The sequence below is a fragment of the Pungitius pungitius genome, chromosome 2 (genome assembly GCF_949316345.1).
Source record: "Pungitius pungitius chromosome 2, fPunPun2.1, whole genome shotgun sequence".
Lineage (NCBI taxonomy): Eukaryota > Metazoa > Chordata > Actinopteri > Perciformes > Gasterosteidae > Pungitius > Pungitius pungitius.
This window is the reverse complement of record NC_084901.1, coordinates 7,780,105-7,803,891: the sequence shown is the minus strand read 5'-3', so window position 1 is coordinate 7,803,891 and position 23,787 is coordinate 7,780,105. Positions and strand designations below refer to the sequence as shown.

Sequence of the window (23,787 nt, the reverse complement as noted above, 5' to 3'; positions counted from 1 at the left end):
TTAACAAATATTGTATTAAAAAAAACCACACCGGAAAGGGTACTTTGAACCCTGAGTTTAGACCAATGAAAGACAAGCAGGCTACCGGCATTCTGAACTGCTGCCTCAGGTTTGTCCGCACTTACAAAAGTTAATGTGTTTCTATCACTTTAGTGCTTTAGCGCTTGTCATATCTTCCCATACATGTATGGTTTTCTTGGGAATTTAGACCTCTCGACTTGACGCGCGAGAAAGCCTCTCTGTGTGGTTAAATCAATAGTGAGTAACGAGCCTGCTTGCTGTTAGCTTGTTAGCTAGCTTGAGCTTGTGTAACTTTACCGGCCGGCGTGCCGTGCCGTGCCGTGCCACACCGCACCGCACAATACCGGGCTATTGCTCACACAGCTTACGTCAGCTGTCTCTTTCGCCATTCTTTTGTTAAACAAAACACACGTGTCGGTCAGCCGCGCGTTGGGTTTAATGGTCATCGTCCTTCCCGTTGGGTCGTTAGCCGGGATGCCCCGTTTCATTGCATAATACATGTAGCCACTAGCGCTGTGTGTGTCATCCTCAATCTCATTGCTCACAGTTGAAATGAAGTTCCACGAAGAACCAGCCCGCAGCGATGTGCGACACGGCTCTGCAGTGCATGTACAGTGTTTGTCTGCGTGCCTGGTTCGCAACTAATCTCTCTCTCTCTCTCTCTCTCTCGCGTATGCAGGATTATTGTTACATTCCCAGGGTTGAGGAGATTTATGGAACCTGTGCATTTGATCTCTTTCATCCCAGATTGATTGCTGCTATAAAGAGACAGCAATTGAAGGTGAGTATGCTGTAGGCATTTCAGGCAATCAATGATGTGTTTGTGGTGATACTTGGACTACAACCGTTTGTGTTTGTTCTAACAGAGAAATGAGTGCAAGGAGGAGAGGCGGGAGGCCAAAAAGAGAAGGGGGGAAATTATCGAAGCCGGGTGGACGTGGACGTGGTGGTGGCGGCGGTGGTGGTGGCGGCAGTGGAGGCGGAGGTGGAAGTAAGAAAGCAGGAGTTGGTTGCTGGGATGACGGTGATGATTTCAGCCTCGAATTTGGACCTCCTCGTCCTAGCAGGTCAAAGGAATTAAACATAAGATTTTTAGTTCATCACGGTGTGCCCAATTCTTGGTAATTTCCTCTTATGCGCTCTCTTTCCACATCTTCCCTTGGCTCCAGACCTGGGAGAGGACGAGGGAGTGGTGTCCGTGGCCGTGGTGGAGTAAAGGATGCCGGTCGAGGAAGGGGGGGTAGAGATCGAGATCAAGACCGGAGCGGCAGAGGCAGTGGGAGAAGCAGAGACGATGGGAAAAGCTTTGGCAAGGCTCTCCCGAGGTCCCTGGCGAGGACACGAACAAGCCCAAAGCTAGGGGAAAGCATCAGGCCGGAGATGAGCACCATGCCCATGCAGAGGCTCTTCATGACTAATGAGAACCAAGAGCAACTCAAGGAGCTTCTGCGGAATCTGCAGACGCAGGACTTTGATGAGCCCTATGAGTAAGCACATTCTTCTAACTATACCTACAATTTCGTACTGGCCTTTATCTGTTTAGAGAAACTTCTTTTGCCTATTGACGTTGACTTGTGTCATGCATTCTTCCTCAGTGAATCCGATTCAGATTATTCAGGAGAAGATGAGGAAGAATTTGATGAGTTGGATCACCGTGACGAAGGCCAGTTCTGGGCCACTACCGATGAGCCAGTGGAGAAGGCAGAGAGCCCAGCATATGACACAGAGTCTGATGATGAACGGCCCACCCCGGAAGCTGTCATCTCCTTATTTGCAATAGGAAAACTTTGCAGGTGATGTTCGGGTTTGTTCATTTGGTTGCATTTCATCTAGCGCCAGTGTCTTTGCTACTGTGCTGTCAGAAACGTAAACAATTTGGGGTTTGGGCCAACGTCTCCTGTCTTCTCACCCTTTGTTTTCTCATCCCGACTTTGTATAGGTATGGGTTTGACAGGGAGCGCGGCAAAAAAGCCCTGCAGTCTGGTGGAGGGGAATTCGGCAGCACTTTAGAACAGCTACTCTGCCAGATTTTCATTGAGCGCTACGGCCAGAAAGCAGTGTCCCCGGATGGCCTTGAAGTGGTGCCGATGGACGAGTGTCTGAGCCAGAGGCAGGAGGAAGCTCTGGCACTGACTGCCATCTATGGTGAGCGCTTCAACGAGCGCATAGCCAATGTGGTCTGGACAGTAACCCTGGACGTCTCGTTCCTCGCAGACAGCGCTGCCAAGAACGGTAGACACGTCGGGAGTCGAGGTGGGGGTGCCGTTAGCATCCGAGACGTCTGCCGGTTCTTCTTGAAAGGGCAAGGCTGCCGGTTCGGGGACAAGTGCAAGTTTAAGCACCAGCTCCCGACTAAAGGGAGATCTAGGGATGGATCCCCAGACTGGGATGGCCCGAGCCGGCCAGGCTTCAGCAGCTCCTCTCCTCCCGAGTATGAACTAGAGGTCCGATTCCCCAGGGGGAACCGTTACCCATTTCAGGCCCCGATAGTGGCTTTTAGCACCACGGACGAGTCTTTCGGGGCTGCAGGGAGGCTCAGTGTGACTGAAAGATTGTTCGGAGAAGCCTTGGCCGCGGCGAAGAGCAACGAGCCTGTTGTTTACACTCTGATCACTTTGTGTGAGGATGAGACCATCATGAGGGAACTGCTGGCTGTCAGTCATCACAAATACAGCACGCCACCGCCTGTTATGGCGCCTCCTCCGCCAGAGCCTACCGTGGCAAAGAGTAAGAGCGCAAGGAACAATGCTCCTCAAGAAAGCCGAAGTAGTAGTAACAATAATAGTAATCCTAGAAGCAACAGAAGGATTGATCTACTGGCCAACTGGAGATCAATAGACAGTGAGTCAACAAAATGAATGAATTCAAATTATTTGTTGTCCATATTTTTACCAAATGGAGCTCTACATTGTGTGTGTGTGCACGTTAAAATCACACTTCTGTCTTTTAAAGTCAAAGAGACCGGAGAGACGGAGGAGCCGGATGAGAGGGATGAGGAGGACGAGGCTATTCCAGTCGAGACTGAGAGTTATGTCAATCTGAGGAAGAAGATAGTGAATAAGCACAACCTGAAGACTGACAACGTACTGAAGGAAAATGGCAAGCTGTGCCGAGAGTTCAAGATGAAACCGGTGAAATAAGGCTGATCTTTGCATTGCATCACAACTTGCATCTTCTCCAAAAAGACGTCTAATGTTTTTATTTGATTGGTGCTCTCTCATCCTTCTGTTCACCCAGTCATCCGGGCGTTTCAGGTCCATGTTGGAGCAGAGGAAGAAACTGCCGGCATGGCAAGAAAAAGAAAACATCCTCGACCTGTTAGACCAGTGCCAGGTGCTGGTCATCAGTGGGATGACAGGGTGGGTCACACAGGGAAGCACTGAGTGCATGCATTAAGATTTAAAAAGGGTGATATACCTGCAATGCTTGTGATTATACACACAAGTGTAATGGGAAATTTACTTTGGTTAATTTAGAAACTACAGCTATACCACCGCCTACTATGTGATTTATCAAATCAGTGAATCCTAATTGAATGCACTATTTATCGAGGTGTGACATTATTTTGAAACATCTTTTGTACAACAGTGTTGCAAAACAAAATGCAGTTATAGTCATTTTATACAATCAAGAAAAAACAAATCAAATGAAAATAAAATATTTTTTATATTAGAATATTTTTAATAACTAACTCTATCCATCCATGTTGGACAGTCATTTTTTTCTTGCCTTTTTCTCATCATACCAGAAATTGAAATTACATAACTTAAAAAATATTGATCCCAGATAATTATTTGTAACGCAAATATCTGGTAGATATGGTATAAACAGCTCAACCCATTCATAGCCCCCTGCAACAGATATGGTTCCGTTTTAAAGTGTATTATCTGATGCTTTGTTGCAGGTGTGGTAAGACTACCCAGATTCCTCAGTTCATTCTGGACGCCTCATTGGGTGGACCAGCGGACCAGGTGGTCAACATCATCTGTACTCAGCCACGCCGCATCTCCGCCATCTCTGTGGCCCAGAGAGTGGCACAGGAGCGCGCAGAGCGTCTCGGCAACTCCGTGGGCTACCAGATCCGCCTGGAGACAGTTCGGGTAAAGCAAGATCTGACATGCACATGTGTGGAGTGTGCAGGACTTTAACAACTTAGAATCGCATGTCTCACTTTCTAAGTCTTATCCTAAGTAATATGTAGTTAGGCCTTTTGTTTTCAAATAATGACTTTTACATCTTATCACTGTTTTTTTTCTGTCAGACGTCTGCCACCAGGCTGCTGTACTGCACCACGGGCGTGTTGCTGAGGAGACTCGAGAGCGAGGCTGACCTCACGGGCATATCGCACGTCATCGTGGATGAGGTGCACGAGCGAACGGAGGAGAGGTGAGAGAACGCTGATGATGCCAAAAGGGAATTTTCAATTCTTTAGGCTTTATTGTTACATCTTTAGGAAATACAATAATGCCAGGCCTCTAATGAGTAATGATGTATAGGAGATACAGATAGTACTATTCATAAATTCAAGAAAGGAGATCAATCCAACATTTTGCGTCAATCTGTCACCAAATAGCTTTTCTGCTACAGTCAATCCTAGACATTTCTTCACAAACAGGAAAATGTTGTCTTTGTATCTGGGTTTACTCTCCGACTTTTTTTCACCTTCTCTTGGTCAGTGACTTTCTGCTGTTGGTATTGAAAGACCTGATATTGCAGAGGCCAGACATGAAGATCATTCTGATGAGTGCCACACTCAATGCCAACCTATTCTCTGAGTACTTTTACAACTGTCCCACCATCCATATACCAGGTAATAAGCTGCTTGTGTCTGTTTTAGACATTACATGAACATCACATGTCCAACTCGCACAGCTCATTCTACAGTTTTCACCTACAAGGAGAATTTCTTTTGTTTCAGGTCGTACCTTTCCCGTGGACCAGTTTTTTCTTGAAGATGCCATCGCTAAAGCCCGGTAAGTACTTTGGTCCAACACCTATTTAGGCAAGCTAGCTGCTGAATTTGATTAATGTATAAGGAAGTAGTTCACTTTTTGTTCATTTCAGTGTGCTGACACTATTTATTCATTTAATTTATTTTCCTAGCTATGTCATCGAGGACGGCAGCCCTTATATGCGCTCAGGGAAACAGAACTCTTCTTTCACAAGTGGACGAGGAGGCAAAGCAGACCATAGGGATGTGGTGGACGACTTGGGTGATGACATGTGGAACTTTATGTCTCTCTGTAAGAAAGACTTTGTGAAAGACTCCATACCAGACCAGCAGCTCAGCCTGCAGGAGCTCACGGTCCGATTCAAAGGTAAAAGTATCATGAACAGAGCTGATCTGTTTCATAAACTGCATCTTTTGTCTTATCAAAATAATCTGCTGCCGCCTATTAATATGTGAATGTTACATTTTTTTTGGTGGTTTCTGTAGACACCAAGAAGTCTGTGTTGAAGACTATTAGTGCAATGGACCTTGACAAGATCAACATGGACCTGGTGGAGAGCCTGCTGGAGTGGATCGTAGACGGGAACCACAACTACCCTCCGGGTAAGAAGCCCCCCATGTGTAACCCCTGTACTCGAGATGAATTCAGAACCAGACGTTTCAGCAGAAACTTTCATGAAGTTTTAGTTTGACATCTGTTTCCTTATCCAGGTGCGGTGCTTGTGTTTATGCCGGGCCTGGCTGAGATCAAGATGCTCTACGAGCAGCTCTCCTCCAACAGAATGTTCAACAACAGGGGTGCAACCAGGTTGGTACATGGCAGCAAGAAGAGCATGTCATTGCAGGGAGAGAGAGGAAAAAAAGTTTCTTTCATTACTTTTTCAAAATGTTATCCAATAACTGGGAGACCTGGATGGAATTAATTAATTTTCTACATAATCCACAGATGGTTTATGTAGAAAATACTTTTAGTATTTTACTTCTTGTACTGTTTGGTATTGGTATGAAGCAGTTGTGACCGAATGGTCATTATCAAGAGGGCAAACGCTACTGCTAATTAATTAATGTGGATATACCCTCCCGTCGTCAGGTGTGAGGTGTACCCACTCCATTCAACCTTGTCCAATGAGGAGCAGCAGGCTGTGTTCAGCCGCCCCCCCGAAGGTGTCACAAAGATTATCATCTCCACCAACATTGCAGAAACCTCCGTAACCATTGACGACGTGGTATATGTCATTGACTCCGGCAAGATGAAGGAGAAAAGGTAGAATCTTTGGATAAACGCGTACACATTTGAGGGAATAATTGTGAAACTTTTTGTTGCCGAACACCATCAATATCAGTCATACAGTAGTTTTAAAATACATGACATGTACTGTGTTGTACAACTTGTATTAAGAAGTCCATTCTACTTGGTTTCTTCTATCAGGTACGATGCCACTAAAAGCATGGAGAGCCTGGAGGACTCGTGGGTTTCCCGGGCCAACGCTCTGCAGAGGAGGGGTCGAGCAGGTCGCGTGGCCTCGGGGGTCTGCTTCCACCTCTTCACCAGCCACTGCTTCCAACACCAGCTGGCTGAGCAACAACTGCCTGAGATCCAGAGAGTCCCTCTAGAGCAGCTCTGCCTGCGGTAGATGCATCCTATTTCTCTCTTCGCCCTGTGCCAGCTGACCACATTTTTGTCTCTCTAGATTCAAATCATGACCACAGAGAGAGGGCCTCTTTCCAAACTGTCCTCTAATTTTAAGCATATGCAATAGATGTGCAATCTTTCCCCATGCTCACTTCTCTCTTCGCCCCCAACAGGATCAAGATCCTGGACTTGTTTGCTGAGCGGACGCTTGAGTCTGTCTTCTCTCGGCTCATCGAACCTCCGACGATGGAGAGCTTGGACGCAGCAAAGCAGCGCCTGCGGGACCTCGGAGCTCTAACTGCAGATGAGAAACTGACCCCGCTGGGCTACCACCTGGCCTGTCTGCCCGTCGACGTGCGCATCGGGAAGCTCATGCTGTTTGGCGCCATCTTTCGCTGCCTCGACCCAGCACTCACCATCGCAGCCAGTCTGGCCTTCAAATCACCATTTGTAAGGAAGACCACGTGTCAGTCCTCAGCATCACAGTGCTGATTTAGCTACAAAAATGATAATTCATCAAAAATTGTTTAGTTTTATAAAAATGGTTTCTAAAGTCTTTCCTTCGTCTGTTTTCCAGGTGTCTCCATGGGATAAGCGGGACGAAGCCAATGAGAAGAAACTTGTCTTTGCCTTGGCCGGCAGTGACCATCTAGCTTTGTTACAGGCATACAAGGTAAAGAAAGGCCGGACTTATCTTCATGCCAGAACCATATGCATATATATATAACCATATATATTTTATGTTCATGTAGCGTTTCAAATGCCTCATGTGATGGATTGTCACGCTCTTGCAGGGATGGTGCAGCGCTGCAAAGAACGGCCGGCAGGCCGGCTTCCTCTACTGCAGGGAGAACTTTCTGTCTTCGAGGGGATTACAAGTGAGGCAGAGCTCTCTGAAGTGCTCACTTTGCGCCACATTTGTGCTTTATGTACATTTCTCTTTATGTACATTTCTCTTTATGTACATTTCTTCTGCTGTGACCTGTGCAGGAGATCGCAAGTCTGAAGAGGCAGTTTGCAGAGTTGCTGTCTGACATTGGCTTCATCAAGGAGGGACTGAGGGCCAGGGTCATGGAGCGCATGTCCTCTAAAGGAACCGACGGCGTCCTAGAGGCCACCGGCCCCGAGGTAGCACCCGCACACAATGTAGTGCTGGAAGTGTTTTTATTGGTTATTCCAATGCACAAGTCTAGGACCTTGGTCTAGCTTAACTCATAGATAATTAAACCCTGTATGAGTCACTTGATATTTGAACTAGAACAAGATCATACTCTTATTTCAGTCTGCTTTCAAGCACACAGAGATTCTGATCATTTTGATAAATGTCATTCCTATTAAGGCGAATTTGAACTCTGACAACATCCGGCTTATGTCCGCCATGCTTTGTGCTGCCCTCTATCCAAATGTGGTCCAGGTGAATATTAAATCTTTCCTTCACCCAAATCAGAAATTCAAGCCAGTGTAAAAGTATATGGCTTAACACTCCTGTGTTTGGACCCTTTTTTTGGTTTCAGGTACGTTCTCCGCAGGGGAATTACAAGATGACGAGCAAAGGAGCGATGAAGATGCAGCCCAAAGCCAACGAGCTCCGTTTCATGACCAAGGATGACGGCCCCGTCCATGTGCACCCGTCGTCTGTCAACTACACAGTGAGATGAAAATGTGGCCTTGCGTCCGGGCAGTTATTTTAAGGTACAAGCGCTTTGAGACGTTCCTTTTTGTGTTCCAGGTACGCCACTTCGACAGCCCCTACCTGGTGTACCACGAGAAGGTGAAAACGAGCCGCATCTTCATCAGGGACTGCAGCATGGTCTCCGTCTACCCGCTGGTGCTGTTCGGAGGCGGACAAGTCAACGTGGAGCTCCAGAAGGGAGAGTTTGTCGTCTCCCTCGACGATGGCTGGATCCGATTCGCTGCCTCTTCTCATCAGGTCAGAGAGCCAAGGACCCAGATTTGATAGAATCGCAAGAACAAAGCTTTTTGGAATACATTAAAGTGGTTTTAACATGATAAATATGATAAAAGGCCCCTTTGCATGTCCCGACAGTAGCTAAAACATAATGACAGGCCCTTTGTGGTCCTGATGCAGAGCACATGGGTACCATTAGTCTAATAATCTGCCTTACATGCTAAAAAAAAAAAAAATGTTCTTCATGCTGCAATGCCCGCTTTGGTACTGATGTTGGTGCTAAATATGTGTGCATGTTATCTAGGTGGCCGAGCTGGTGAAGGAGCTGCGCTGGGAGTTGGACCAGCTGCTGGAAGATAAAATCCGGAGCCCGAGCATGGACCTGTGCACCTGCCCCCGCGGTTCCCGCATCATCCACATGATAGTCCACCTTGTCTCGACACAGTAGCTTTGTCTACTGGACGCCCTTTTCAACTTTTTTTTTTTTTTTTTTTTTTTGTCACCTTCATGGGCTTGAATGCGAGGAGCTGCGCAGTTGACACGTCTGCCTGCTCCAGCATCACTGCCACAGTTTTGATGACGTGTCACTCCATTAATTAAGGTCGTAGCGGTCCATTACCCTGCAACTGGTTAAAATTGTATCTTACTATCACAGACCGATCGGTGGGGCAGAGGTTTTACTTAGTGTGACGTTTTCTGGTTGAAGTACTGCTGCCACCACCTGGCGGTTATAAAGTATCAGTTCACACGAAGAAAAAAAACTGCACTGGAGGCTTTTTAAACCAAATTTTGCCTTCAGAGAAAAAAATAGATGGATCCATGCAGATGATCCACAAACCTCCCTCATCATTATTGCTGGATTAAAGCACTTCTGTGTACTTTTTACAAGTCTTATTTTGACATTTAATGCAACGGGGAAAGGCCTTGTTTATTAGTTCCATGGCTACACGGTTTGTAGTTGTATTTAATGTCATAATTTGTTTATAGAGCATTTTTATTTTGAGTTGTGTGTCGCTCACAACTGAGAAGTTTCTTGGGTCCATATTGGATTTCTTATTCTGACAGACTGCATACTTCTAATGGTTGTGAATATTTATTTGTATGGCACGATTGAGAGATCCAAGAGCTTCTGCATAGTACTGACCTGTTTTACATTCACTGAATGTATTTAAATGTTGCTGATGTCAAAACTACGCTTTCAAATTGTGAATGTAAGGGCTTTTTAAATTGGGAGGATTTGGTGAGATTTGCCAATGACTTTGCAAGCGTATCGTCTTAACAAGTGGGGAATTAAACTGCACTAATGATAAAAAATAAACAAAGGCCTTTGCAATAATCTCTTGTCCAGCTATGTGTCTGTGAAGCCGAGCTACATCTCGGTTGCAACAAAAGAATTTACTGTCTGGGCAAGGCCAACCCCTTCGTCCCTGAGCGGGTCTGAGCCGTCTCTAGGACAACGCGACATAAACAAGCACGTTCTCGCTGTGCCTATTGAAGCTCTTCTCTTACCACTTACCACAGTGCCATGTTTTGAACTGGTAAGATATACATACATTTTTCACAATTTCATTCACCATAGTAGGATTTTAGAGTGCACAATTTGTACTACCTAGCCATTAAATCATCTTGTGTGTGGAAAAACAGATTAATAGCATTTTGTATATGCACTTATTCTTACAGCTGGATAAATTTCAGATTGGAAGTGACCGTGACATCTTTTACCATGGTAAAGTACAGTATATGCAACATTACAGATTATCAGGTCTCTCCACACTTAGAGTAACCAAACGTTAAGGTCTTGTACTTTCTTCTAAGCCTACCATATCTAGGAAATCAAAGTCCAACAATTCTCGACCTACAAAGACCGCGATTAAAAACATACCAAAGAGGTCGTCAGGTGCCAAATCCCCCCAGGCGGATGTGGACATCCTCGGCCCAGCTGCCATTGAGAATCCCTGCTACATTTCTCACAATGGACTGCCTGCGGTTTAGAGGCTTGGGATGGCAGAGTTCAAATAAAAACAAAACTGAAGAAAAAGTAAATTAGTCTTTGCCAAACCCAAAGTCCATTTTTTTCCACCACCTGGGGGACACATTTGTATTGACCGTAAGTATACAGAGACCAGCAGTGAGTACGTTTTAGTTTCTTCCACAAATCCAAACAAAGCAGTCATGACGCATGGACTTTAAATGCATTCAGCAATTTTATTGTAAGATGACTGATCCAGAGTTATTAACACACTTGAAACTTGAGGACATCTTTAAACCAGAAACATTTTATTAATGTTATATACACCTTATGAATGTAATGGGCAAGTTAACAGTGCATAATAGAAAAGGCCAGCCAACAGTGCCACGATACTGGACTTAAAGTGATCCCATTACTCACATATTCTTTGAATCCAGTCTTTGCACAATTTATCTTATAAAATAGAACCTATGAAACTAAGGGAAGAATAAAATATGGTTGCAGGCACTGTTGATATTCTCATATTTTACAATGTCAATCCTTTCATCAATTGTACACTCATTGCACGTGCTATATCCCTGTAAAATAAATAATTTCTTTACAGAGTGCATCTGTTGATCGCGCAGGTCATTCTGGGGGCTTCTTCTTGGCCTCCACATCTTTCTTGAAGGCGTCAATTTTCTTGGCTATGTTTGGAACCTAGAAATGTAAAAGCAGTACAATCAATACAATCTGACACCTCGCTAATGCTCGTGCAGTCTGAGACAGCCTCCTTCATCACGGTTATATCGGTCGGTTTCAGTTGCAACCTTACGAACGTTAAAATGTGTTTTATTATAGATTATTCGTATAACCAATAAAATGGAAACGGATGCAGGTAAACTTGCCTCGTAGTTTTGGGCCAGGTACATTCCCACAACATTTCCCAAGGTAAAGCCAGCCTGGAAGAAAAACAAAAAATGTCACATAAGGCCGTAATGTCCGTCCTACTGATAAAGTTAACAGCTATTTAGGCGTCGTTTTTAACGTAACTGATGCCGTATGATTGGTGACAGCTAACAGACACCCTAAAGATATTTTTGCAAAACGAGTTTTGACAGCAAGTAATGCTAACAGGTTAACGCTAGCTAACGATAGTCTAGTTTTGCCTCTCTTAGCATCCTCGTCAATGTCACGGACGATAACGTCCATTAAACTCACCAGGAATTGTAGCATGGTGGAACAGCAGACTATTTTACTGCCTTCAAGTCACGCAATTAGAGGTTGACGGGAGGAAGTAACGTTCGACGGATCTACTTGGCTAACGAAATTAGCAGGTCATGAACAGTACGCATGCGCGGCTGAACTCCAGTCTCGCGTTATTTCCAGGGAGCCGTGTCTGTAGTCCTTTCCTCTGAAGCTTTTACGTACATTCTACAAGCCATCCCCAGTTAGACAACTACGACTCCCAGCGACAAACACAATGTGCGGTCCATCCAGTAAGCGGTGTTGCAATGGTGCCGTCGGTGGGACATTGAATGTCATTAGCTGGGTCTCAAAGTCGCAAGGCTGCATCGTTGTAGCCTCCAGCCTTCAGCAGCCTTCGCGGTAGACCTGGGCTGGTCCTCAAACAACCGCATGGGCTGAACCAAAAGGTTACTGACATGGGACTGTCTGGCCTACGAGGGGACTTCCTGCTTGCGTCATCAACATTACCTCCAACTGCTCCCGTTGCCTAGCAACCTGCTGAGCACTTATAAAGAATAACTTTTTCTTATTAGGGTCCTCGCTACGACTAGTCGTAGAGGAACCTATTGTATTTCAAGGAATTATTATTATTAGGGTCCTCCCTACGAATAGTCGTAGAGGAACCTATTGTATTTCAAGGAATTATTATTATTATTAGGGTCCTCGCTATGACTAGTCGTAGAGGAACCTATTGTATTTCAAGGAATTATTATTATTATTAGGGTCCTCGCTATGACTAGTCGTAGAGGAACCTATTGTATTTCAAGGAATTATTATTATTCTCACAAACCGCGGGCCTTTTTGGGACCTTTATCATATTCAAAAAGTTGTTAAATTTGGCATGGATATCTGGACTGTCAAAAAATGTGATACTTTTTGGGTCTCACATTTGTGTATAAAGAAATGTCTCTATTGCGCCGTCTAGAAATTTGAAAAAGACCACACTAGGCCAGTTCCCGCCCCTGATGTCCGATCAACTTGAAAGTTGTCACACAGGTCCTCTGCGACACGCTCTACAAAAAAGTCAATCATGGTATGCAAATGCACCTAACTAGACTTTTGGCAATTTCTCCTAAACGCTGAGTTTGATTGTCACGAACCCTTCGGGGGATCATTATTGGTTCAATGTGCCCTTGATATATCAAAATGGTGCTGATAACTCATTGTTTTGATGAGATAAGGGCTAATTAACGTCGCAAGGGGTGTGGCTTAATCTGTCAGATTTTTAACTTCCAAATGACTTGGCCTGCCCTCACCAAAATTATAGCACCTATACAAAAACAGCCCTGAACACACCCTAATTTTTTCATAATTTTCATTCAGAATTGTATAATTTTCATAATTGTATTTACAGTTGTAAAAGACTGAACTCCTCCCAGGGATTAAACTCGATTATTTTCAAATCCACGCAGTGTGCTCTTGAGACTTTAGGCTCTAAAAGTTGCATTTTGCCGGAAGAAATATTAAACTATGTGCGTAGGGAGCAATTTACAAAAAACACCTTTTGAATGATTTCGAAGGAAGTTGTGTCATGTATGGTATTTTGAGAGGCTTTTATTTTGGGATGGAACATCAGAATGTCCTGGTTATCCATGAGTGTCACCTTGGGGATGTGTACTATCAACCTGAAGTGGAATGGTCATGAAAGTATTGATTGTTTCCTTTTAAATCTAATCTGAAAATGACTAAATGTAGTCTGGTGATTGAGATATTGAAGGAAATTGCCTCATCTACGCTAGTAGCGAGGACCCGTCCAACGCTGCTTGCAGCTTTAATTTAATTTAATTTAGGAAGATACAGTTCTCCTCTGCAGCACGATATATTTCTGGCTGAGAGAAGAACATTTTTCCGGTTATATATTCTATTATAAAATGTATGTCGGTAGATATTCGAGTGAATTATGCCTCAGTCCTGAATAAATGAAACCCACGCCGACCCGCACTGCATGATGGGATACGCTGAGCCCGAGAGGATAGATCCGATGTGTCCTCCGAATCGTCTCCTGCAGGGCTGCGTCCCTCGACCGCATTCGGAGGAGCCGACAGACAGGCAAGTCGCAGCGGAAGTGACGTATGCGGTCGACGAATGCGTCCTTAAGGATGCACCCTGGCGACTTTGAGACACAGCTTTTGCCTCCACCACGACAATAGCCCACTTTTATTCCTGTATTTATAAACCGCCAACATGGAGGCTCTCATCCCCGTGATAAACAAGCTCCAAGATGTTTTCAACACAGTGGGAGCGGATGTCATACAGCTCCCGCAGATCGCAGTAGTCGGGACTCAGGTAAGATGCTCTGTAGATGTGCAGGTTGCCTTGTGACTTCGCGGCTGCCATGCTAGCCAGATAACCTCGCTTCATCGTAATGCATGCACCGTTATGATCCATAAAGCTCTGCTAAAAACCCACTGCAAGGTGTGCTGTGGCCGCTGCACATTTCATTTGCACTTGTCTGTCTGCACTTGCAGTGAAATCTATTTTGATCATCTTCAACCAACGCTATTCTAAGAGCCCCATCAAGACTCAAACTGCTGTCAGCGATAAAACAGGCCCCTGCTTGAAGATCAAGCCTTGATCAAACATGGTTCCATGGCATAAAACCCTGGTGTGTCATACCTGACAGTAAATGTAGTCCTTCTTTCATCTAACTTGTATCTTTATCTGGGCATTGTGTCTTCAGAGCAGTGGCAAGAGCTCAGTGCTGGAGAGCCTGGTGGGCAGGGACCTGCTGCCCCGTGGGACCGGTGTGGTAACCAGGCGACCCCTCATCCTCCAACTGGTCCATGTTGATCCGGGAGATGGAAGGAAAAACGATGATGGTGGTAAGCATCAAAATCCCTCTGATCTGAGCGGGGTTTGTGACAAATTGGTTCACTTTGGACTTAGAATCACAGAATTTTATGTTGTGATTGATTCTTGCATTCAAATCAGCATAGTTTACCGTGTTGTTTTTGTTTCCTGTGTGAAAAACCCCCAATTAGTTTTAAAGTTCTGTCTCTGTCACTGTGTTTCTAATCATTTGCAGATTCAGGGGAGTAAAAAGTCCCAGTGCTTTCACAAAGGTGCATTGTACACGTGTCTTCACATTCAAAAATATGGATTAGCTTCTAGTTCTGCTCCCACCTGTTTAATGCCACACGTGTGATTCCAGCTGCTTTTTTTAACCAGACCAGTAACTGTCGCCAGGCGTCGATCTTAAATTAGCCGCGTCGGTTTAGCTTTAGCGGTTGACATTGAGGTTGTAGCTAATGTGTGTTTTCCTCCTGACATTGTGGTGCTGCAACTGTAACGCCTACTGATTTATTTTGTTTCTCAGGCAACGAAGGGGAAGAGTGGGGCAAATTTTTGCATACAAAAAGCCAGGTATCTTTTGCCACCAAATATTGAATTAATGCTCTTAATTGTTGCTCGTCTTTATGTCCATTATTTTATTTATGTTCTAGATCTACACAGATTTTGAAGAAATCAGGCAGGAAATTGAAAATGAAACGGAGCGGATATCTGGGAATAATAAGGTGAGTCTCGGATGGAGAGGTTTTCATGTGTACAGTTAAATTGGCAACTCAAAATGTTTGGTTCTAAAACACAGGCAGTGCTGTTGCTGGGAAACCAAACTACGATGCAAAAAATCCTCATAAAGTGTGTTAAGTAATACATTCAGTTAACTTGTATAACGTTAAGAAGTCCTTAAAAAAAGACTTGTGTTCAAGACAATACCTTTAAAAAAATGATGATGTTAGCCATGAACCTAATGATGTTTACAGTTAGGATGTGTAGTCTCCTTCGTAGATGTACCTTCCCGACTGAACAAAGAGGCGTGGGGTAGACTGGTTTAACTGGTCGTGGAAAAAATTAGAGATTCTCAAATGATAAGAACATAATTAAAGCTGTAATATGGATAAACAACTCTTTAAGTGCCAGCTATTACTAACTACTGTAGCATCAGAGGATGGGCGTGAGAAGTGTTTTCCTTCTTTTCTTTTGCCAGTTTAGAAAACTAGGTGCACATTCTGGGCTAGCTGTAGGCAAACCAAAGATTAGTGACTACCCCAGAATATGTAAAGAGAATTATGGTAATCCAAACGCAGTGAAAGCATACACAACTTGTGATTAAATGGACCGACTTTGGAGATGACCGTGAGCAGAGGAAACCGGCTTTCACGGCACAGTTTAAATAGTGTGTTTATCAAATTGGAGAACACCGTGGATAATCTTTTGGCATTTGGCTTCAGGCTATTGGAGGCCGAAGGGATTGTGTGATGCTTCTAGAAAGATAAAAATAATTCTATATATTAAAAAAATATTTGCTTTAATGGAGCTTCGCAAAACTTTTGGTTGATATCATTAGTAATGTGTATTTTAACAGATTGAGAGTTTGGGATCACACTCTGTTTTACAATTTGGGACTTTCAAACGTTGCCATGTATATCTTTTTCAGAGAACCGGGACGCTGAGCCCCGTGGCTCCAATGTAAAACAAATACGGCAGACGTGCGAACGGGGGCGACAGCAGAGACCTCCGATATGAGCTCTGTTGTCAATCATCCCAACTGACAGGCCCTTCAACGTGTTCTGCGACACACTGCTGAGCTGTTCTATTCCATACGTGTCAATTCTTTTCTCGTCTCGCTGCAGGGGATCAGCGACGATCCTATTCATCTGAAGATATTCTCCCCAAACGTTGTCAACCTCACTCTGGTGGATCTGCCTGGAATCACTAAGGTGCGGCACGCTGTACTTCCTACTGCCTCCTCCCCAAAGCCTCTGATCATCTCATACCACCGGGGGGGAGTTTGTTATACACATTCCCCTTTTTTAAAAGGTACTAATGTTGAGTAAAAAAAAAAACCAATGTAGCAGACATGCTTGGTCACTAGTATTCATTTCCCTGCCTGGTGTTTGAATATTTGTAGACTGCAGGGAGTTAGTATCGGCTTCTCGATGCCTCTTGGTGCTGTCAAAGCCCGTGTGTGTGCAGGCTTTGATTCCAGCCTCATTAGTTGGCCCCCCTGTGGTTTAAGATGTGTTAATTTTGAGACCCCCCCCCCACTGTGGTTTCTAATGAATGAAATTAACTGTTTTCTTTGAACGGGTAATGCCACATTTAGGTGCCCGTGGGAGATCAACCTCAGGACATTGAGGTTCAGATCAAGGATCTAATCCTGAAGCACATCTCAAACCCCAACTGCATCATCCTGGCTGTCACTGCGGCCAATACGGACATGGCCACCTCGGAGGCGCTCAAGGTGGCGCGGGAGGTCGACCCCGACGGTAAGAAACACGGATGAGAAGACATTACCCAAAAAGCTTTAATATAAATCGATCTTCATTGACTGAACTCACAGTGGCTTAAACAATAAATGGTACAGAGGATGATGAAAAGCTGTGTATTGGTAGATTTAATGACCTCTTCTTTTAAACGAACGTGACTCGCCAGGCAGAAGGACCCTGGCTGTGGTTACTAAGCTGGACCTGATGGACGCCGGCACTGATGCAATGGACGTGCTGATGGGCAGAGTCATTCCTGTCAAACTAGGCCTCATTGGAGTCGTCAACAGGTCCGGACAACTGCATTTACTGTTGTGGGATATATATATATATATATATATATATATATATTAGTTGGATAAACATCACTCATAATAGAGATAAGTGTGTGCGGATAGACAAGATCCTCCATAGAGTGTACTATCATGCATATTTATTATTGTTCTATTGGTTGTGATTACAATGATAAAGGACTAGATTGTGCAATGATCTCACATCATTCAGTTCAGTTTAACAAACCATAATAACTTAGAAATCACTAGTCGTACAATTACAAAAAATAATGGAAAATATTAAAGGAAATAACATCTCTTCTATCATAGTACCATAGTCTCCTTTAGTGTCCAGCACTGATTGATGGGGTATTTAAACGTTTAGGAGCCAGCTGGACATCAACAATAAGAAGTCTGTGACCGATGCCATTCGAGATGAACATGCTTTCCTGCAGAAGAAATATCCGTCTCTTGCCAACAGAAACGGGACCAAATACCTGGCTAGAACCCTTAATAGGTAAACCTGAATTATACTCGGCTCGTGTTGTTCTGTGTGAACCATTTTACAATCCTGGTGTCACCGCACCAGACGTTTTACAGCGCAGCTGCATTGAAAACAGAAAAGTTAACCCATCAACACATTCTAGGTGCTGTAAATGTGCCATTATTACAGTAAACTCAAAATAGCTACTTTCCAGAAGACACCAAGATCAGCAATGGATTCAATAGAATAGTTAACAGTTAATAGTTTTTGTATCATTGCATTTTGTTTCGCTTTTCTTCACTAGGTATTATTCCTACCCACAGCCTCTAATTATAAAAAAGATATGTGTGTAGTTTTTTTTTAAGACAGGGAGCAAACAGTTAACAGTTGTTTCATAAAAACAAAAGAATGTCCAGCTTTACAAATACCAATTTCTGCATGAAAACCGAACCTTCTGCCCTTTTGCCTCCATAATGTCAGGCTACTGATGCATCACATCAGAGACTGTCTCCCCGACCTGAAGACACGGATCAACGTCCTGGCGGCGCAGTACCAGTCCCTGCTCAGCAGCTACGGCGAACCCGTGGAAGACCAAAGCGCCACCTTGCTCCAGCTCATCACCAAGTTCGCCACGGAATACTGCAACACCATAGAGGGCACGGCCAAATACATTGAGACGGCCGAGCTGTGAGTACCCGGGTGCTCTCCTCCGCGCGGCCACAGGGGGGCGCTGTCGATCCAGCCGGTTCGAAAAAAGGAGCAAGGCACCTGCATTGGTTTCATCATTTAAAATCGGAACGGCTTGTGATTTGAGGCACGCACAGCCTCTGTGGAGGAGGAGCTGACGGCAGCGTAGGCCACGGGGTTCACCACTGTTAATGCTCCCCCCCCCCCTCCCTGTTGCTGTTTTTCAGGTGTGGCGGAGCCAGAATTTGTTACATCTTCCACGAGACGTTTGGCAGAACTTTGGAGTGTGTGGATCCTCTGGGAGGACTCAGCACCATAGACATCCTCACAGCCATAAGAAACGCGACAGTGAGTGCCGCTGCATTGTTCCCTGTATACGGCGTCATTAGGGGAACTGAAGTGTTCCCCGTCGTTGTTCCTTCACTGAGCTTGTAAAGCAACACAGACCTAGCTTGCGATTGCATTTAATTTGTTGCTCACCTAAAGGGGAGCTGTGGGTAACAACTGCTCAACTGCCCCCCCCCCCCCCCCCCCCCCCCTTCCCTTGCGCCAGGGTCCGCGTCCGTCCCTGTTTGTGCCCGAGGTTTCCTTCGAGCTGCTGGTGAAGAAGCAGGTGAAACGCCTGGAGGAGCCCAGTTTGCGGTGCGTGGAGCTGGTCCACGAGGAGATGCAGAGGATCATCCAGCACTGCAGCAACTACAGCACGCAGGTCAACAGCTGGGCTTGCATCTTCTGTCGACCTTTCGCTTTCTCTCTCGTCATAATGTTTTATCCTGCAGGAGCTGCAGAGATTCCCTAAGCTGCACGAGGCCATTGTGGAAGTGGTCACCTCGCTCTTGAGGAAGAGGCTGCCCATCACTAACGAAATGGTACCATCACGTCAAAGTTCTATTTTTTTGTGCTTGCAGTTGCCTGCAGTCATCCTATTTCAGGGTGCCGTACTTAAGGAAACCTTGGATCACAACATCTGTTTGGTAACGTAAGTCTTCTTTTCTCCTCATCGCAGGTGCATAACTTGGTTGCAATAGAGCTGGCCTACATCAACACCAAGCACCCAGACTTTGCAGACGCCTGTGGGGTCATGAATAACAACATAGAGGTCCGTACTCAGAACAAAATACCACAAAGTATCACTTTCTAAGACAAAGAAAATGGAAAGAAAAGAGAGGAGAGGCGCAAATCTGGCACTGCGTAGTTGTCAGCCTAAGATTATATATTCCTTTTTTTTAGGTATTTAAAAATGAAGTGAATGAAATGATGAAATGCTGTTTAATCAAATTGTATGATTGATTCAAATTTCATTTTTTTGGTATTATTTAGTGTTTGATAATTGAACCACGTGAATTCAAACAGTTTTTTTCAATTCTATAAATGATTCAGTAGGTGCACAATTGGGTATTTGGTTTTCTTTCCACAAGAATTTAATCTTCATTTAATTGCTTTATTGTTATTTAACAAATCATTAACCTCTACTGGTGGGATTTTTATATTTGAAAATAATTTACAGTTTATTTAAGTTTAATTAATGTATTGTTACTTTAAACAAAACCGTTATTTCATGCGGCGTGTGCTTTTGTGCATTTGAAGGAGCAAAGGAGAAACCGAATGAGAGAGCTGCCCGCTGCAGTGCCGAGGGACAAGGTAAAAGAAACAACCTCATTTTAGAATCTGATGCAGTAGCTTATGTGTTGTAATGTTTGGCTGCAGAGTCGGATAAATGGGACGTGTGCAGCGCTAATCGTTTGTAGCACAACAGGATGAGGGTCTGTGAACCCAATGACTCGGATAGCTTCCACTGAGGAATTTTATCCCACATCTCCTCCCCTCCCCTCAAATGACTTTCAACTGCCAACCTCCTTTCCTTTTTCTTTTCTCACTCTCCCTTTCTACATTCCTGCTCTCGTTTTCCTGTTAGTCTGTTGGCAAAGGCCCGTCTGGCCCAACTGGGGCTTCTGGCGAGCTCCCTGCGTCTGGAGCAGACATGGACGGTGCCAAGGTGGGCACTAACGCAGCTCACGGGCTCTGAGCGGGGCCGATGGATGGATGGATGGATGGATGGATGGATGCAAGGCGTGGGCTGCTTGCATGCACTTCTCTGTCTGTTGAGGCTCTTGCTTTGCTCTCCCTCAGCCTGTGTGGATTTGCACTAACAACCGTTGGGTTTCCTGCAGACTTTGTGTGGTCCACCTGTCTCACAGAAAAGGCTTTTCCTTCCCTGTTTCCTTTTCCAACCTCTAAACACTTTGGTTGCCTGTTTTCTTTGTACTTTATAGGAATTAATTGTTAGTGGAAGTTCTACTACGGTACATCATGAACCCAAGCCTGTTTGTAATTATCCTAAAAGATGCACTCACAGACCTGTTAGTGCCACGGCTCCAGGGATGGCAATGCGTCGATCGCTGCAGCGCTTTAGTCCGGACTGAAATAGCTCAAACATGAATGGGTGGCCATGAGATGTGTTGTAATCATTCATGGACCCTGGAGGACAAAACCTGTTTGGTGACCCCCTAACTTTCCCTCAATCCTCACCATTTGTGTTTTTGGAACAATTTAATGGTTTGAGTGTATGAATTTTAATAACTTGGAACTTCATTTGTCATCTCCATCTTTTACATTTAAATTTGTCAGCTAAACTAGTGCTAATTAGCTAAATTAAGATTGTGATTAACAATATACCTGCTACTTGTGCATCAATAGTTGAGATAATTGCATCCATAGCTGTACTATGCTTCATTTTGGCGGTTAAGATCCAGGCTTTTTTAAATTCATGTTGTCTCCATGCTTGTTTGACTTGCACTATTGCATTTGAACTGGCGAAGGTCAGAATTCTACATGACATAACACTTCCCTGTGAGCCCTAATGACAACAGAAGTGTGGTAATCATTTCTTGGCGTGAAGACCATTTATTTCCATAATCCTTGTGTTCCTGGCCTGTCAGGCCCCAGCAGCAGGGCCCCAGGGGGAGCAGGACGGCACGGGGAACTGGAGGGGAATGCTGAAGAAAGGAGAGGAGGCCCCTGGCTCCAGACCTGGAAGCCCCCTTAGAGGGGTTGTTAACCTGCTTGATGTGGTAAGTAATCATAGGCCTATCCGCATACACCATTATTATGATCAGTCTTTTGAAGAATGATTAAAAACATGATCTCCCCCCTCACCCTCCCCGCCCCCATCCAAGCCTGCGCCAGTTGCCAGGAAGTTGTCATCCCGTGAGCAGCGGGACTGTGAGGTCATCGAGCGCCTCATCAAGTCTTACTTCCTCATCGTTCGTAAGAACATCCAGGACAGGTAAGCCGGCTAGCTGTCAATTTTTTTTTTATTGCCGGCAAATCCCCCCCAAAAACTAATGGTGGCGTAAAGCCTGCATCCCTGTGGCGTTTGTGGGTAATACCACGTTGCGCCAGCAGAGGGCAGTAGCGCATATGGTCTCCAGGTGTGTTGAAACATCACCATCAGAGGAAGAGGGCAGAATAGCGGCTTGCTGTGCCATGTGCCCACCTTGCTCGTGACTTAGCAATGACAAGCGTTTCTATATTTTAAAATAGACGATAGTACAGCTGGCAAATTCCGCAGAAAGCTCCTTGTGACGTCAGTGCTCTGTTGTAAGGTCAGTAGGTGGTTCTGTTGTGATTGATCTTCAAATGTTGTTGCATGCTGACACTGTTTTAATTGCTACCTAGGAACTGTTAGATATTCTGAGCACTCCTACGTCATCAAACATTACCTGCAAGTGTTTAGCGGTGATTTCTTTGGAGCTGATATCTCAGTAGATACTCACCAATACAGCAAATGCAAATCTTGGTTCTCGGCGGAAAATGCCCCCAAAAATACATTAGTTACTCCCGTTTTAGTAATATTTTCTCAAACTAATTTTCCCAGTTGTAGAAAATGTACAGGCCCTTAGTCAAAGATTAAAATATGCATTATAGTTAAGTGCTTCAGAACAAACATAATTAGGGCCAGGAGCCACAGTCATTATGGGTATAAGTTTTGGGATTTATCTCGATAACAAATGTAAAATATGCCCACCTTTTATTAGATTTCTACAGTGGGATTGAAATTGCAGACAATCAGGTGTAATACAATTAATGATATTTTTCCATCTAACCAATGTAAAAAAGGAAAAGCTTCCATATTGTCAAATCAGTAATTGTGATGCGAATACATTCATGGAATTCAACTAATAACTCTGCAACAGCTTGACACGTCTACAGGCACGGCCACCTGGTATGTCCAACGTCTAGGGGACAACACAATCACCAGGCCATCTTGCTTCCTTGTTCTCAACCATCTGTCGGGTCTGTTTCCTGTCTCCCTCGCAGTGTGCCCAAGGCAGTCATGCACTTCCTGGTCAACCATGTGAAGGACAGCCTCCAGAGTGAGCTTGTTGGCCAGCTGTATAAATCTGGCCTCCTTAACGATCTACTGACTGAATCGGAGGACATGGCCCAGCGGCGCAAGGAGGCCGCCGACATGCTACAGGTAACCGATTCACACGCGCTGGTCTCTAGTTAATTTAGGAACCTTTATCGGTTTTCTGAAAAGGTCCATTTGGACTCATTTGACTCTGAGTGCAAAGGTCACTGTGACCTCACTAGCGTCCCTTTCAAAATGTATCATGAATGCTTTGAAATTCGGCACAAACATCCACTTATATCACCAAATTACATTCATCCTGAAATAGTAATGTTTATCACAGAAAACCCATTTTTAGCCACATGTTTCAGTTGCCAATTGTGACTTCACAAATGTCAAGTATGACACTATTACATCTTGGACAGACATGAATGTGAAGGTAAACTGCACCTTTTACTTTGTTTTTTCCCCTCAGGCTTTGCAAAAGGCCAGCCAGGTTATCGCTGAGATCAGAGAAACACATCTGTGGTGAAAAATCCCTAAAGGGAGCTGAACGTTATCTCTTACTGCCTCATCATACCTGAAGGGCCGAGGCGCCGTGTCTGAAATGTTCTGGTTCCTGCTTGAAGTAGGTATCCTAATGGACCAGAAGCTCCCTGAAATAAATGTCAGTTCATGGTTTTATTTAATATAGTTGGTGTTGATTATATGGCCATTGCACTGTTAAGGATATTTTAGAAACTATAGTTGCCACCCATAACTTTACTGGTTATTCTAAACATTATGGAAAAGGACATCTGTGACAGCTCCAGGTTATAAGAAATCCACATCTCTTATCAGTGGCCATGTGTCAAACTAAATGTCAATTATGTCTCTCGCCGGTTCACCTCATTTTTTTCACTCTATTGTACAGAAGTTTTATTTATGTTTACATATTACTGCCTAAGTCTAATGTGGTTGTGTAAAGTTGCCAGAATAAATGAAGGTGTTTTGGATTATGAGTGATCATTGGT

The 23,787-nt window shown here is 44.5% G+C and overlaps 3 protein-coding genes across 4 annotated transcripts; 2 read left to right on the top strand and 1 right to left on the bottom strand.

Annotated features, from left to right (window-relative positions):
- The first annotated feature begins 37 nt into the window (after positions 1-37).
- On the top strand, positions 38-9,012 carry dhx57 (DEAH (Asp-Glu-Ala-Asp/His) box polypeptide 57). The gene is made up of 25 exons (XM_037460544.2): positions 38-109; positions 701-802; positions 888-1,088; positions 1,191-1,508; positions 1,617-1,814; positions 1,961-2,862; positions 2,974-3,152; positions 3,259-3,380; positions 3,926-4,121; positions 4,283-4,407; positions 4,698-4,831; positions 4,940-4,994; positions 5,125-5,339; positions 5,459-5,575; positions 5,684-5,780; positions 6,063-6,236; positions 6,402-6,602; positions 6,779-7,055; positions 7,183-7,278; positions 7,400-7,483; positions 7,596-7,733; positions 7,945-8,019; positions 8,120-8,254; positions 8,335-8,535; positions 8,819-9,012. The coding sequence occupies exons 3-25, from the start codon at positions 892-894 to the stop codon at positions 8,960-8,962; spliced, it is 4,380 nt and encodes a 1,459-aa protein (XP_037316441.2). The 5' UTR covers positions 38-109; positions 701-802; positions 888-891; the 3' UTR covers positions 8,963-9,012.
- Positions 9,013-10,705: 1,693 nt separating this feature from the next.
- On the bottom strand, positions 10,706-11,842 carry stmp1 (short transmembrane mitochondrial protein 1). The gene is made up of 3 exons (XM_037460558.2): positions 11,684-11,842; positions 11,371-11,424; positions 10,706-11,182 (listed from the first exon to the last, which is right to left on the bottom strand). The coding sequence occupies exons 1-3, from the start codon at positions 11,696-11,698 to the stop codon at positions 11,111-11,113; spliced, it is 141 nt and encodes a 46-aa protein (XP_037316455.1). The 5' UTR covers positions 11,699-11,842; the 3' UTR covers positions 10,706-11,110.
- A 1,198-nt stretch (positions 11,843-13,040) lies between these two features.
- LOC119211246 (dynamin-1-like protein) lies at positions 13,041-23,769 on the top strand. Of its 2 annotated transcripts, XM_037462017.2 has the most exons (19): positions 13,041-13,996; positions 14,391-14,532; positions 15,027-15,073; positions 15,154-15,225; positions 16,345-16,431; positions 16,818-16,980; positions 17,147-17,267; positions 17,635-17,766; positions 18,214-18,420; positions 18,648-18,768; positions 18,974-19,129; positions 19,200-19,289; positions 19,427-19,519; positions 20,008-20,061; positions 20,336-20,416; positions 21,360-21,491; positions 21,597-21,706; positions 22,741-22,900; positions 23,250-23,769. In XM_037462017.2, exons 1-19 carry the CDS (start codon positions 13,895-13,897, stop codon positions 23,304-23,306), a joined length of 2,127 nt encoding a protein of 708 aa, XP_037317914.2. In that variant the 5' UTR covers positions 13,041-13,894; the 3' UTR covers positions 23,307-23,769. The 2 variants fall into 2 exon arrangements, with proteins under 2 accessions (XP_037317914.2, XP_037317915.2); XM_037462018.2 differs by lacking the exon at positions 20,336-20,416 and having other exon boundaries at positions 13,455-13,996.
- Positions 23,770-23,787: the final 18 nt, after the last annotated feature.